At 34.2% G+C, this 15,515-nt stretch overlaps 2 protein-coding genes across 4 annotated transcripts; both read right to left on the reverse strand.

The window, feature by feature from the left end:
- Positions 1 to 12,532, reverse strand: LOC114755272 (F-box/kelch-repeat protein At3g23880-like). Of its 3 annotated transcripts, none has more exons than XM_028944134.1 (2): positions 12,512 to 12,532; positions 1 to 2,025 (listed from the first exon to the last, which is right to left on the reverse strand). In XM_028944134.1, the coding sequence occupies exon 2, from the start codon at positions 1,323 to 1,325 to the stop codon at positions 396 to 398; it is 930 nt and encodes a 309-aa protein (XP_028799967.1). In that variant the 5' UTR covers positions 1,326 to 2,025; positions 12,512 to 12,532; the 3' UTR covers positions 1 to 395. The 3 variants fall into 3 exon arrangements, with proteins under 3 accessions (XP_028799967.1, XP_028799969.1, XP_028799968.1); XM_028944136.1 differs by lacking the exon at positions 12,512 to 12,532 and adding an exon at positions 2,356 to 2,470 and having other exon boundaries at positions 1 to 1,480; XM_028944135.1 differs by lacking the exon at positions 12,512 to 12,532 and adding an exon at positions 2,356 to 2,470 and having other exon boundaries at positions 1 to 1,723.
- On the reverse strand, positions 10,368 to 12,982 carry LOC114755269 (F-box/kelch-repeat protein At3g23880-like). Its single transcript, XM_028944131.1, has 2 exons — positions 12,827 to 12,982; positions 10,368 to 11,995 (listed from the first exon to the last, which is right to left on the reverse strand). The coding sequence occupies exon 2, from the start codon at positions 11,812 to 11,814 to the stop codon at positions 10,705 to 10,707; it is 1,110 nt and encodes a 369-aa protein (XP_028799964.1). The 5' UTR covers positions 11,815 to 11,995; positions 12,827 to 12,982; the 3' UTR covers positions 10,368 to 10,704.
- Positions 12,983 to 15,515: the final 2,533 nt, after the last annotated feature.

The following is a 15,515-nucleotide window of genomic DNA, read 5'->3' on the forward strand; positions in this document are numbered from 1 at the left end:
ACATCTAGTGTTAAATATCCGCATTCATCATTCTAGATAACGTCTCCAAAAGACATCAAATATTACAGGTACAAAAAGAATCTAAACTATTAGAGATTCCTTTACATCAAAGTACTTAAACAAAGTAAATCTGGAATGTTTGAGAGGGGTTTTTCCCGTTTTACCAAAAAAAAAAAAAAAAAAGTGAATCTGCAATGTAATAATTAGATTTTAGAATCAACGGTAGGTGCCAAGTGATACCAAGCTTTCCACATAATTCCACATATTATGAACATAGTCGCATTTGGGAATATCAAACCTCTTAGCATCGTTAGTTGTAGGATTCAGCAGATATAGAACATGTCTTCCTTTTACATTATCCTCTTCAGAAGAAGCTTGGCAGACAATCTGGTTCCTCAAACAGTCATTGGATTTAATATGTATGGAGAAGGACTGCTAGTATATATTTTAGTCCAACTCCATCTCTCCCCAGATGCACATGTACCTTCCTCCATCACCCACAAATCAATCAAATCAGACCTTTCATCATCATCATCCCAAATGTCACAAAGCACAGCAAGCTTATTCTCATAAACAGTAAGCTTTTCATTTGCATTATAGTCTAAAGAAGGCCATGGCATCAATGTAAAGACTTCCTTTGCTATGTCAAATGAAACTATCACCTCAGTATCATTTTCACCCTTCTCTTCTTCACCTAGATTTAACCCAAACCAAAATATAGCTCCATTAGTTGTGACACTTTCAGAATAAAGTTTAACCCCCTTCAAATTCCCAATTTCTATTCCCTTCCATGTCTGTCTACTTAATGAAAACACTTCCACTCGATTAACTTCATCATCAAACTGAGCATAAGTTCTCACTATCTTGTAATCATTAACAGCTGCACTGAACCCAAATCCTACCTCACATTCATCAGAGTCGGAATAAGTTCTTCTAGGCACATATCTGAACACTCTATTCGCAGGATTCCACAATAAAAGGGAAGGAGGAAATTTTTTATCATGATTGATTTCAACACAAAGCAAGCCATTGCAGGAACCCACAATCCTTGCACGACTGAAAGCATTGATCGAAGGGACATTTTGAACTTCATGGAGTTGCAGCCCACAATCGAGCAAACACAAGCGCAAAGGACTCCGTTCTAAAAGAAGAGAAAGATTTTGATGACTAGAGTGGTGAAGGTGGTCTGCAACAAAAGATCGAGTCTTGATGAGATTTTTCCACTGTTTGCACACACATTGAAATCGGATCAGGGACTTCACAGGAAGCCGTTTGAGAATATTTCTAATGATTTCTTCATGAAGAAATAGAGTATTGCTGTCCATTTCCTTCTAGTTCATAAAGCTCGACTGGCAAGAACAGATCTCTCAGTCTCAAAGAAAGCCCTCACAAGAGAACTCTATAGATCTTGATAATATTAGTTGGCGAAAAACCACAATCTTTCATCATGTTCCATATTTCATCAGTTGACAATGCACTGCTGCTTCCAGTTATTCCAAAACATAACGTGATACCCAAAAATCAAATAATTATAAGAAAGCATGAAGAAGATAATCTGAATTCAATTCATTGAGAAAATTTCATCAAGTTCCAAGAAGATAACATGTCCATATGTGCAAAGCCCATAATAATTCCAGAGGCAAAAATAGCACACTCTAATGTAGTCTGCAGAATGATTGCCACAATAACACCATAAATAGCAACAACTTCACAGAAGGTCACACTGAATCACCAGTGCAATAAAAGAATAATACATCAAGCCGAGTACATGATTGTATTTAAATCTGTAACACCAGCATCAGTAAGCTTTATCCAGGCTATTTAAGAAGCAACTTAATTTTCACAAGATTCGATTAAAACTTTCTTCTGTTTAGATAATCCAAATCCCAAAATGATAGGCTTAAGTATTTGAATTTAAAAGACGAAAAGAAAAGATGAGTGAATACAATCCAACAGCTTTTAAAACCAACTTGTCTGCGGTATGCAAATTAAGTACCCAAAAAAAAAAAAAAAAAACCCACTAATCTCATAACCAGTGAACTGAGCCTTGCTAATCTGATGGTTCAACGGTCATCATATCTGATTTATGTTTTCTCCAAGTGAGGAAGTTCATTGGTGATGGATAATTACTGACTTAACCGAAATTTTTATGAAAACTCTTGTTTGGAGATTTGCGTCTTCTAATATCATCATCAGTCAAAGAATTTTGAGCATATAAAGCATCCGACCATTTTTCAACTTTATTGATTAAAATTTCATAGGGAAGAGACAACTATGGAGAGCATTTCTACTGTATGGCCCCCCGATACAGGGACGCTTATTTAGCAAAGGCGGTAGCTACAGACACAGACACACCTGGAGAGAACGCACTCAGAGATGACAAGAATGAAGATGAGAATGAAGAAGACTATGGGAGAGATGGCGGCAACGATCGACAACGATGGAGCAGGCGGCGGTGACTGGAGGAGGGAAGCGACCAAGCACACTGCCTGAAGAAGAGTGGCTGCAGAGCTAAGACTCGCGAGTTTTTTTTTTTCTTTGGGCCAAAAAGAGTGAAAAGAATGAAAAGTGAGTAATAAAAATGTCATAACCAATTTACTACAAATTATTTTTCCGCCCCCGACAAATCCCAATGTTAGAGGAGGAAAAAGAGGGAAGAAGACAAAAGCCTATAGGAAAAATAAATCTTCTTATCCTCACTTTTTTTTTTCTTTTGCCAATATTTTTGTCTTAACTCACGTACAGCTTGCTAATTTTTCTATATTTAATAATTTAATTCTTATATATATAATTATTCTAGGTGAAAAGATAAAAGTCCCTTTGCATTTGGAGATTGAGAATTACCTTATATTTCTTGTAAATCATTGAATTTTAATTGTCATTCACTAAATATTTGCATTTAGGAGTTATCAATTCATTTATGTTCTTTATAATTGTTAATTTTAGTTGTAAATCGTTGAATTTAAGTTGTTTATTTACACCTAGATACTTGTATTTGTGATTGTGAAATTCATTATGCCTTTTGTGAATTACTGAATTTGAGTTGTAAATTATCAAAGTTGATTTGTTTATTTACACTTAAATATTTTTATTTGAGAATTATGAATTCCCTTGTAAACAATTCAAATTTGGCAATTTATAAGAATTTTTGTTTTAAAAAAAACAAAGTCACGGATATTTTTGTCTTTTCATTCATAAAATTTGATTTCATTTGGAAAATTAGTTGTGTGGTGAAATGTCATAATTTTTTGTGGGCTATTGGAAATTAATTCTCTACTGTAGGACTAACTGAAATTTTCCCAAAAAAATTAAGTCACTGGTAAATTTTCCTTTGTTTAATGATAAAAAATTATTAAACTTTAGATAAATAATAATTCAAAAATAAATGTTTAAATATAAGCTTATTAAATATCAAATAAATAATATTAGTATTAATTTATTGAATTTGATGGCAAAAAAATTATTAAGGTGACAATCGTGTTTTGAAACAAAACTAAAACTCCAAAATGTTAATCTTTTCTTATGTATATAAATAACAGTTTTTTACTAAATAACTATGCACGAGATGATATAATTAATAAAACATGTGAACCATTAAACTTTTGAATAAGAGATGCCCCTTTATATTGCTCGTCTCATTTCTTTCAGTCACAGTGGAATGTGGTGGGTCCGAAAGTGTGTGAATTTGTAAAGCAAGCTTGGGTAAATCCAGCATTAATTCGACAGGTAAATCAGACTAACATTGTGTTGATTCCGAGGGTTGATCACCCAACTGGCTTGAAAGATTTTCGGCCGATATCATTGTGTAATGCCTGCTTTAAGATTATTAATAAAGTTTTAGCCAACAAATTCAAGGGCGTTATGAATTATCTGATATCAGAGACTCAGTGTAGCTTTATTAGTGAAAGGCATAGCTGTGATAATATCATTATCGTGCAGGAGGCTATTCACATTATGCGAGTTAAGAGGGGCACTAAGGAATATGTCGCAATCAAAGTTGATACTTTGTGTGGTATAGGCTTCCAGCACAATCTGATTCATATGATCATGGAGTGTGTAACAACCGCCATGATGAGTGTAACGCTAGTTTTTGCCCATCCAGAGGAGTCAGGCAGGGGGACTCGTTGAGCCCTTATCTCTTCATTCTTTGTATGAAAAAGGCTGGGACAATTAATTCAGCAGGAAGCGGAAAATAAGAGGTGGAAGCCATTGCCTATATGTAGGTCGGGACCAAAAATTGCTCACCTTTTCTTTGCAAATGACCTTCTCTTTTTTGTGGAGCTTCACTAGAGCAAATGGAGGAGGTGAGGCAGATTATGAATTTCTTTTGTAAGGTGTCCAGACATAAGATCAGCCTGCAAAAGTCAAAAGGTGTTCTTCTCTGCAAAAATACATTTAAACAGAGCCTTGGAACTAAGCCAAACTCTGGGCATGGGACTCTCGTCAGATTTAGGGAATTACCTGGGTGTGTCCTTTTTGCATAAAAGAGAGACAAAAACTACTTTTGCTTCTCTTATTAATCGGGCGGGAGCAAAACTTGCAGGCTAGAAGGGGAGATTCTTAAGTATGCCGGGTAGGACGGTGCTGATCAGGTCAGTTTTGTCTAATACTCCTTTTCATCAAATGCAGACAGCTTTGCTTCCGATGGGGGTTCTTGCGGATATTAAAAGAATTAGTAAAGACTTCTTTTGGAATCATTCTCAGGAGTCCAGGAAGATGCACTTGGTGGCATTGGATGTTTTAAAACAGAATAAGGAAGCAGGTGGGCTGGGCATAAAGGATCTTTATTGTCAAAACAAAGCGTTCATTATGAAGTTGTGTTGGCCTGTTGGGGACTTGTTACAAGCAAAAGGCTCCTTGGGCTAGACGTGTCAGACAGAAATATCGGTGCGGTAATGATAAAATGCCCTATGTTGAAAGGAAAAGGAAATAGTCTGCTACTAGGAGAAGTATTCTCACTGTGTGGGATACCTTCCGCAGTGGTTTAGGCAGCAAAATTCGTGGTGGAAGGAGAACGCGGCCTTGGAGTGAATCATGGTCCCCTCTGGAGAAACCTTTGGCTTTTTATTCTAACGGAAACTGCGCAAATTACGTCTAGATGCCAAAGTAAGTGATTTTATTAATCCAAAAGGGCAATGGGATGTACATAAGTGGCGGTTGTTCCTTCCTGAAATAGTCATGCAGCAGATCCAACGTGTATCGCCACCCAGTGGGGATGAGGTTGATGTTTCACGCCGGCGGGCAGCGTCGAATGGGGATTTTAGTGTTAAGTCGATCGGCGTACCAGTGCAAACACAAACAACAACACTGGCCAAAGGATTCTTTAATTTAGAAAATTTGGCGCTGGGCTATTCCAGAACAAACAAAGTTCTTCCTATGACAAGTTTCCCTTGAAAGAGTTCCTGCAAACTCCTTTAGAGTGAAAAGAGTACAAAATACTCTTCACACATGTGTCTTTTTGAGTGCGGTTATGAGGAAATTCTAATCCATGTACTCAAGAGACTGTGACATAGCAAAGGGTGGGTGTTATTTACTTAATCCTCTTTGTCAGTCCTGCAAACTCCTTCAGAGTGAAAAGAGTGCAAAATATTTCAAATATGTGTCCTTTTAAGTGCGGTTATGAGGAAATTCTAATCCATGTACTCAAGAGACTGTGACTGTGTGACATAGCAAAGGGTGTGTGGTGTTATTTAATTAATCCTCTGTCATTCTGTCTTTTTTCGGTGAAATTTTGCAAGTCCGGCTTCACCAGAATTCAAAGGAAAATATTGGGAGGAGGGCCATGTATAAATGGCCATGGCAGCAGATTTTGGGAGTACTCTGCTGGTTGCTTTGGGAAAACCGGTGCAGGAAAGTATTTGAATCTGGTCGAATGGACTGAACAGGAAAGATATAAACATGAGTTCTGGCAGATGTCTGCCTAGAATACGATTTTTAGATGCCTTGCAGAAACTCAATCACAATGACTGAGTCAGCAGCTTGCTAGAAGGTGGAGAGCCGAAGTCTGCAAACATCAGTTGAAAGAGAAAGATGAAGAGAGGATGAGGAAGAGAAGAAGAAAAGAGAAGGAGAGCGCATTTTGTTTCTTTTTTTTTTTTAAATATTTCAAAATTCATGTTTAAGACTTAGTTTTTTACAATAATTTTGTGAATTGAAAAACTCAAATTACAGTTTTATACATTCCAATGTCTTTTATTGCCATTTTCTCTAAAAAAGTAAGCGATATTTATATGCTTAGATAATTTTATAAAAAGTTTATTTATTATGCAGAGATTTGATAAAACGCAGAAATCATCTTGTGTTGGGTTACAGGTGTTAATTTATTTTTAGTAATTATAATATTTTAAGATATCTTATTTTTAATAACCATTAATTCTTTATTCCTAAAAAAGTTATTATTTAATTATTTTTCAATGAAAAGTTGATTTGATTCCTCTGAGGATATGATGTTATGGACCATACCTACGTTAAATTTCTTATATCTATTATATCAAGCTCTCTAATCATACATGACCATATGTTCTATTTTTAAAATATTAACATTTAATAGTATTTAATTATAAACCCAAATGAAAAAAAATGAAATATATGACTTTGTGCAATTAGAGAATTTGACACAATAGATATGATATGAGTAACTTGACCTAAGTATTTTTTTTATATTATTATATATTATAATATCTGTAATTATAATGTTTTGTATATTATTATATTTTGTATTATGTTTAAAAATGATTTTATTATATTATTATAATATAATATACTCATTATTTATCTAACATATAAACTAATGTATAATTTAATATTATCTAGAGCTATGTTTTAGTGAGATCATATCTCATTTGTCATAATTAACAAATCTACTTAATTTTTTTAGTCAACTCAAATTGTTTACCTCAATGGCTCAATCTTATGTCCCGTTTGGTACTATGGAAGAGTTTTTGATGGAAGTGGAAGTGAAAATAGAAATGGAAGTGTAAGTGGAAGTGACATTAAAAATGTGTTTGGTGTGACCATGGAAGTAGAATTTAAATTTTAATTAAAATATATATTAATAATATGAAAATACTAAAATGTCCTGGCTGAAAAAAATCACTCTCTTCCTCCCAAGGAAAAGAAATCCATGTTCGAAAAGAAGCATGCCGTCGGAGGAAACTATTCAGGAATTAGAACTGTTGTGATAGGATTCTTTCAATTGCAAATCTGATCAAACCACTTTCCTATAGCAATTAATCCACTCAAAACACCCATATCTTGAAGAAGTTAGCTTTGCTTCTTCTCATACTCCACATACCGCTTCCTACAATCCAGCTACGCTGCTATCAATGGCGGCCATTAACACAGGATTTAAACAAGAAATCTTCCAGAAAATTAGCATAAGAACCAAAAAACAAATATTGCAAAGAAGATGGTTGCAGCTATCAAAGTCAAGAACCAAAATCATAGGAAAAAAATAATAGCAGAAAATCTGACAAGAAAATACTTCCATTATTGTAGCATCGAATCAAAGAACCACCTCTGTTAGAAATGAAAATGAGTTGCGAATTGTAACAGAGATTTCAGCTTAAAAAAAAAAAACAAAGTACTATCGTCTCTGGAGAAGAAGACTCGCAGATCTGGAGAAATCTCTCCCTCTCGATGGTAGAAACCATACTCTTTGGAGAGACCCGAATGTTGATCTCTATCCATTGTCATTGATGGAAGAAATAGATGAAGAGGATGAAAGATCGGGAGCAGCCAAAATGAAAATTGAAGGTTGAAACCACCGCAATCATACATCATCATCGTTGCCACGCCAACCTTGCCTCGTCTTCATCGTCCTCGCGAGGTTAGCGTTGTCAAAGGTGGAGGAGGAAGCGAGAAGGGAGAAGATGAGATCGAAGGGGATGCCGGAGGGGGGACATCGTCAATGATGGAGATGGACGCCGGAGGAGGATGGCATCAGGTTTGACGGAGAAGGGATGGGCAAATTGGTCAATTGATAAAACAACTGAAGGGTACAGGTCAAAAAATCTCACTTCCATGGAACCCATCTCAGTTCCCAGCTAAGGAACCGAGTTCCATTTGATGGAACTGACTTCCACCAGGAACCCACTTCACGGATACCAAACGCATAAAATAATGTGTACCAAACCCATCTCAGTTCCCAGCTAAGGAACCGAGTTCCATTTGATGGAACTGACTTCCACCAGGAACCCACTTCACGGATACCAAACGCATAAAATAATGTGTTCCACTTCTTTCCCTCTAGTTCCCTGCTACCAAATGTTATGTAAAGATATAATACTCCTCCGGTCCTTATTATAAGACCCAATTTGACTATTTTAGGTCCTAATTATAAGACCCAATCCATTTTCTCTATTATATTATACATTTTTTTCCAAGATAATCCAACTTAATTAGCTATACTTACCTTACTTAATCTCCTCAAATAAGTTAATTGGGTCTTATAATTAGGACCGGAGGAGTATTACGATATTATATTGACAGGTTAAGTTTTAGATCAAGGTGAGTTTCTAAGCCAATCATCAAAAGCATATAGACCTCAGGATCGAAAGGGAAGGCTGGGAAAGAGAGAGAGACAAAGCACGCACCATTGAAAAAGGAAGAAACCGAGAGAGCAACCAGCCGAGGCCGAAGGGTAGAAATTTTTGTCTCATTTCCATGAGTCTCGTTTCTTATCACTATACACAACACTTTAAATTAATCAGTTTTTAACCTCTTCTTGATATTCTTTTTGTTTTGGGCATAATCTATATAAGAAGCTCCTATTATATTTATATTGTTACCAAAAGTGTTAAAAAATCAATAATAAAAAATGTATTGACAATAACAAGTTTAATAATTTTCTCAAAAAAAAATCTAGTACAATGACATTTTAATCATTTGACTATCTTTATAAAATATCATATCAGATACCACTTCTTTTTATGGGATTTTAACCTCTTACATTCCTGAATTGAAATATTCTAATTTTTAACTTCTTTTTATATTATTTTCCCTTTTGGTTATATGTTCTGAAAAAACAAAAAACAAAACTAAAATTTATTTTGAAAGACAAAACAAACAAAATTAGAACATCTTTTTAACTGTATCACTGCCACTGAAACACCTCCCACAGAGTCATAGACTCCCTAAAAAAATGCATCCATACTTCGATCTGTCTTTTTCCTTTTTTAAATCTGGATCTATATGTTTTCCCAATACTCCCCCAAGCTATGACCTTTTCCTTTTTAATCATATTTATTTGAATAGCTAATCTATTGGTCATAGGCATTCTATATGCTTATTAATTACTGTCTTAGTGACATATAGGGCGCTTGTAATAGTAAGAGATCATGCAGTACAAAAAAAAAAATCACTTCCAATGATGATAGATTAAAAAAAAAAAAAAAAAAGTATGCCGCCGAAGGTCATGCAGTCACTGCAGTCACCGGTGAAAATGAACCCTTTTCGTTGCAACTAAAAAGTCGCTCCGCAGTGACGGTGGCGTCATAACAGTGGCGTGCGACTGTGCGGTGACTCCATGTGATTGCTGTTGAAAGATACAACCTTGAGCGGGACCAAAAATGACAAATAAAATATAATAATTATTTTATCTAAATTATAAAAGCTTCCCTTCTTTTCTGAAAACATATAAAAATCTCATTAGAATTTAAATGTTTGTTGTCCCTTATATATGTAAGGCTTTATTTCCAATCCCTAATTTTTAATTGATAATTAATCATCACTTATTGATTTGTGCAATGTCCACCTCATCATATGTGATAATCCTGTGTTCTAACTATCACAAAATTTGTGAAGAACTCAAATTAAGTTGCATGTTCCCCAATGTTATATGTCAATTATTAGCATGTAATTCATTCGGATAATGAATATTATGGGACATGTTTATCGCATAGAAATGTGAGAATCCCCATTTAGTATTAGAAAGCTCCTGAAAATGAGTTACCACGCCTCAAATTCAAAAAAACAGGAGGTGATGTAACTATGTATTCTCAATCTTATATATATGAATGAAACAAAACATCCAAAAACAAATTGTGACATCACAACGGAATCTGACAGTTAAAACTAACAATGTCAACTTTTAATGGAAGTTCCCATTTCTAAACAAATGTTACAGCTTAAAATGTCAAACGCTAATGTGGGAGGGGGGAAAAAGGTTGCAACTCAACCAAAGCAAAAAGAAAATGCATTTGTTATTTCCAAATAAAGACAGCAAAAATACAGAAGGCAGAGTAAACAAATAGAAGAACTATATAAATAATGGAAAGATGAATCTGGAAGGCGCAGAGGAGGGAAAGGAAAAGTACAAGGAGAGAGATTTTTGATTTACAGCAATGAAAGAGGAACAAAGGCATCAATTACTTTCCTTGCTTCTCATACAAGATAATTAAACAAGCGAATGAGTGATATATTATTCACCCCAAAAAAAACAAAAAACACATTGGCACATTGGTAGAAAACTAGCCCTAAGTTATAGTGACATCTAGTGTTAAATATCTGCACTCATCATTCTAGATAATGTCTCCAAAAGACATCAAATATTACAGGTACAAAAAGAATCTCCACTATTAGAGATTCCTTTCCATCAAAAGTACTTAAACAAAATAAATCTGGAATGTTTGACAGGGGTTTTTCCCGTTTTACCAGGAGGGAAAAAAAAAAGTAAATCTGCAATGTAATAATTAGATTTTAGAATCAACGGTAGGTGCCAAGTGATACCAAGCTTTCCACATAATTCCACATATTATGAACATAGCCGCATTCGGGAATATCAAAACTCTCAGCATCATTAGTTGTAGGATTCAACAGATATAGAACATGTCTTCTTTCTACATTATCCTCTTCAGAAGAAGCTTGGCAGACAATCTGGTTCCTCCAAACAGTCATTGCATCTACTACGTATGGAGAAGGGCTGCTAGTATATATTTTAGTCCAGCTCCATCTCTTCCGAGATGCACATGTACCTTCCTCCATCACCCACAAATCAATCAAATCGGACCTTCCATCACCATCATCCCAAATGTCACAAAGCATAGCAAGTTTATTCTCATAAACGGTAAGCTTTTCATTTGCACTATAGTCTAAAGCAGGCCATGGCATCAACGTAAAGACTTCCTTTGCTATGTCAAATGAAACTATCACCTCAGTATAATTTTCACCCTCCTCCTCTGCACCTAGTTTTAACCCAGACCAAAATAGAGCTCCACTAGTTGTGACACTTTCAGCATAAAGTTTAACCCCCGTCAAGTTCCCAATATCTATTCCCTTCCATGTCCCTCTATTTAATGAAAACACTTCCACTCGATTAACCGCATCACCAAACTCAGCATAAGCTCTCACTATCTTGTAATCATTAACAGCTGCACTGAACCCAAATCCTACTTCACATTCATCAGAGTCGGAATAAGTTCTTCTAGGCACATATCTGAACGTTCTATTCGCAGGATTCCACAATAAAAGGGAAGGAGGAAATTTTTTATCATGATAGATTTCGACACAAAGCAAGCCATTGCAGCAACCCACAATCCTAGCACGATTGAAGGAATTGATCGAAGGGACATTTTGAACTTCATGGAGTCGCAGCCCACAATCGAGCAAACACAAGCGCAAAGGACTCCGTTCTAAAAGAAGAGAAAGATTTTGATGACTAGAGTGGTGAAGGTGGTCTGCAACAAAAGATCGAGTTTTGATGAGATTTTTCCACTGTTTGCACACACATTGAAATCTGATCAGGGACTTCACAGGAAGCCGTTTGAGAATATTTCTAATGATTTCTTCATGAAGAAATAGGGTCTTGCTGTCCATGTCCTTCTAATTCATAAAGCTCGACTGGAAAGAACAGCTCTCTCAGTCTCAAAGAAAGCCCTCACAAGAGAACTCTATAGATCTTGATAATATTAGTTGGCGAAAAACCACAATCTTTCATCATGTTCCATATGTCTTCATTTGACAATGCACTGCTGCTTCCAGTTATGCCAACACATAACTTGATCCCCGAAAATCAAATAATTATAAGAAAGCATGAAGAAGATAATCTGAATTCAATTCATTGGGAAAATTTCAATAAGTTCCAAGAAGATAACATGCCCATATTTGCAAAGCCCATAATAATCCCAGAGGCAAAAATAGCACACTCTCATGTGGTTTGCAGAATGATTGCCACAATAACACCATAAATAGCAACAACTTCACAGAAGATCACACTGAAATACCAATGCAATAAAAGAATAATACATCAAGCAGAGTACATGATTGTATTTAAAGCTGTAACTCCAGCACCAGTAAGCTTTATCCAGGCAGTTTAAGAAGCAACTTAATTTTCACAACATTCGATTCGAACTTTCTTGTGTTTAGACAATCCAAATTCCAAAATGATAGACTTAAATATTTGAATTTAAAAGACGAAAAGAAAAAGTGAGTGAATACAATCCAACAGCTTTTAAACCAACTTGTCTGCAATATCCAAATCAAGTACCCAAACCAAAAAAAAAAACCCACTAACTGAGTCTTGCTAATCTGATGGTTCAACGATCATCATATCTGATTCATGTTTTCTCCAAGTAAGGAAGTTCATTGGTGACAGATAATTACTGACTTAACTGAAATTTTGTATGAAAACTCTTGTTTGGAGATTTTCGTCCTGTAATATCATCATCAGTCAAAGAATTTTTAGCATATAAAGCATCCGACCATTGTTCAACTTTATTGATTAAAATTTCATAGGGAAGAGACAACTCTGGAGAGCTTTTCTATTGTATGGCCCCCTGAAACAGGGAAGCTTATTTAGTAAAGGCGGTAGCTACAGATGCAGACACACCTGGAGAGAACGAACTCAGAGATGACAAGAATGAAGACGACTATGGGAGAGATGGCGGCAACGATCGACAACGCTGGAGCAGGCGGCGGCGGCGGGAAGAGGGAAGCGACCAACGACCCTGCCTGAAGAAATGTCATAAACAATTTATTGCAAATTATTTTTCTTCCCCCGGCAAATCCCAGTTTTAGAGGAGAAAAAAAGGAAAGAAGACGAAAGCCTCTAAGAAAAATAAATCTTTTTACCTTAACTTTTTATTCCTTTTGCCGACATTTTTGTCTTAACTCACTTCTAGCTAGCTAATTTTTCTATATTTAATGGTTTAATTTTTATTATATATAATTTATTCTAGGTGAAAAGACAGAAGTCCGCTTGCATTTGGAAATTGAGAATTACCTTATGTTTCTTATAAATCACTAAATTTTAGTTGTCATTTTCTAAATATTTATATTTAGAGGGTGTGAATTCCTTTATATTTCTTGTAAATCATTGAATTTTAGTTACAAATCATTAAATTTGAATTGTTTATTTACACCTAAATACTTGTATTTGGGATTATGAATTTTCTTATATTATTTATAAATCACTGAATTTTAGTTGTAAATCATTGAAATTGATTTATTTATTTACACCTAAATACTTTCATTTGAGAATTATGAATTCCCTTATAAACAACTCAAATTTGGCAATTTATAAGAATTTTTGTTTAAAAAAAATTAAGTCCGGATATCTTTGCCTTTTCATCCATAAAATTTAATTTCACTTGGAAAACTAACTGTGTGGTGAAATTTCATAATTTTGCATGGGCGATTGAAAATTAATTATCTAATAGGAAATTACAAGTCTAAAATAAGAAATAACAATTCTGTAATAAAAAATAATAAAACTGGAATAAGAAATAACAAGTGTGCAACAAGAAATTATAAGTCCCTTATAGGAGATTATGAGTTTAAAATAAAAAATTATAAGTATACAATAAAAAATAACAAATCTGAAATAAAAAAGTACAAATTTAAAATAAAAAATTACAAGTCTAGAACCCAACTTACTTATTATATTCAAGATGGTTCTCACATCCTCAACAAGACCGTCCCTACAGTGGCGAACTTAGGTATTATTCCTTTCGTAATCTTTATATTTATCCTCATATTCCTCCTCATCACCTAAGGCCTCATCCAATCTGAGCTAAGGGGAATTAATTGACCACCCAAAGTTTCTGGTCGTGGATGAAGAACAAAAGAACAGATGCGAAAAACCCAACTTTGTTGGAGTTGTGGAGAAGTCAGACCCTAAAGGGTAAGGGGAACTGAAGGCAGGGGTCAGGGGCTGCTCGGCTGTATGATTGAAACTAACTAGAAGTAAGTTTTGATAAACGCATTAAGAGAGAAAACAGATGACTTAGATCTCATTGTGATCATGTATTGTAGAAATTAGAAATCCAAATATCACTGCTATACGTTAAAATAGAAACATGATGATCAAAAAGGCTGTGACACATAATTAAAAGACTGCATAGGTTGGTCACCACTTCATTTGCAAAACTGAAGTGGAAGTATGAGAGAACGACAGAAAGAAATGCAATCCAAATTGATAACATGGAACGGAAAATGTGTTCACAATGACAGACTCAGCAGCTTGCTTGAAGGTAGAGAGCGGAAGTCTACAAACCTTAGTTGAAAGAGAAGGATGAAGAGAGGGAGAGGAAGAGAAGAAGAAAAGAGGAGAGGACATTTTTATCTTTTTCTTAATATTTCATAATTTATATTTAAGATTTAGTCTCTGGTAGCAATTTTGTGAACTGAAGAACTCAAATTGCATTTTTATATATCTCAAGGTCTTTTATTGTTATTTTTCCTATAGAAAAATAAGTGATATTTATGTTTTGGTAATTTATAAAAAGTTTATTTATTATGCAGAGATTTGATAAAACGCAGAAATTATCTTGTGTTTGGTTACGGGCGTTAATTTTTTTAAATAATTTTAATATTTTAAGATGTCTTATTTTTTATAACCATTAATTCTTTATTCATAAAAAAGTTATTATTTAATTATTTTTCAATGAAAAGTTGATTTGATTCCTCCTAGGATATTATATTACAGACCATACTTAGGTCAAGTTCCTTATATTTATTATATCAAATTCTTCAATCACACATGGTCATGTATTTTATTTTTGAAATATTAACATTTAATAGCATTTAATTATAAACCCACATGAAAATAAAATAAAATATATGGTTATGTGTAATTGGAGAATTTGACATAACAGATATAAGAAACTTGACTTAAGTATTTTTCTTATATTATTATATATTATAATATACATAATTATATGTATTATATATTATTATATTTAAAAATAATTTTCTTATGTTATTATGATATAATACACTCATTATTTACCTAACATAGAAACTGATATATAATTTAATATTATATAGGGCTACGTTTTAGAGAGACCATATCCCATTTGTCGTAATTAACAACTCTATTTAATTATCTTAATCAACCAAAATTATTTGACTCAATCTTATATTAAAGATATTTGGCCAAAAAAAAATCTTATATTAGAGATAGAAGGGAATAATATAGTACATATTATATTGATAGGTTGAGTCCAAAAAAAAAAATATTGATAGGTTAAATTTTAGATCAAGGTAAGCTTCTAGGCCAATCAGCAGTAGCATATGGA

The sequence above is a fragment of the Neltuma alba genome, unplaced genomic scaffold, assembly GCF_004799145.2.
Source record: "Neltuma alba isolate B1F8T4 unplaced genomic scaffold, ASM479914v2 tig00010245_pilon, whole genome shotgun sequence".
NCBI classification, from domain to species: domain Eukaryota; kingdom Viridiplantae; phylum Streptophyta; class Magnoliopsida; order Fabales; family Fabaceae; genus Neltuma; species Neltuma alba.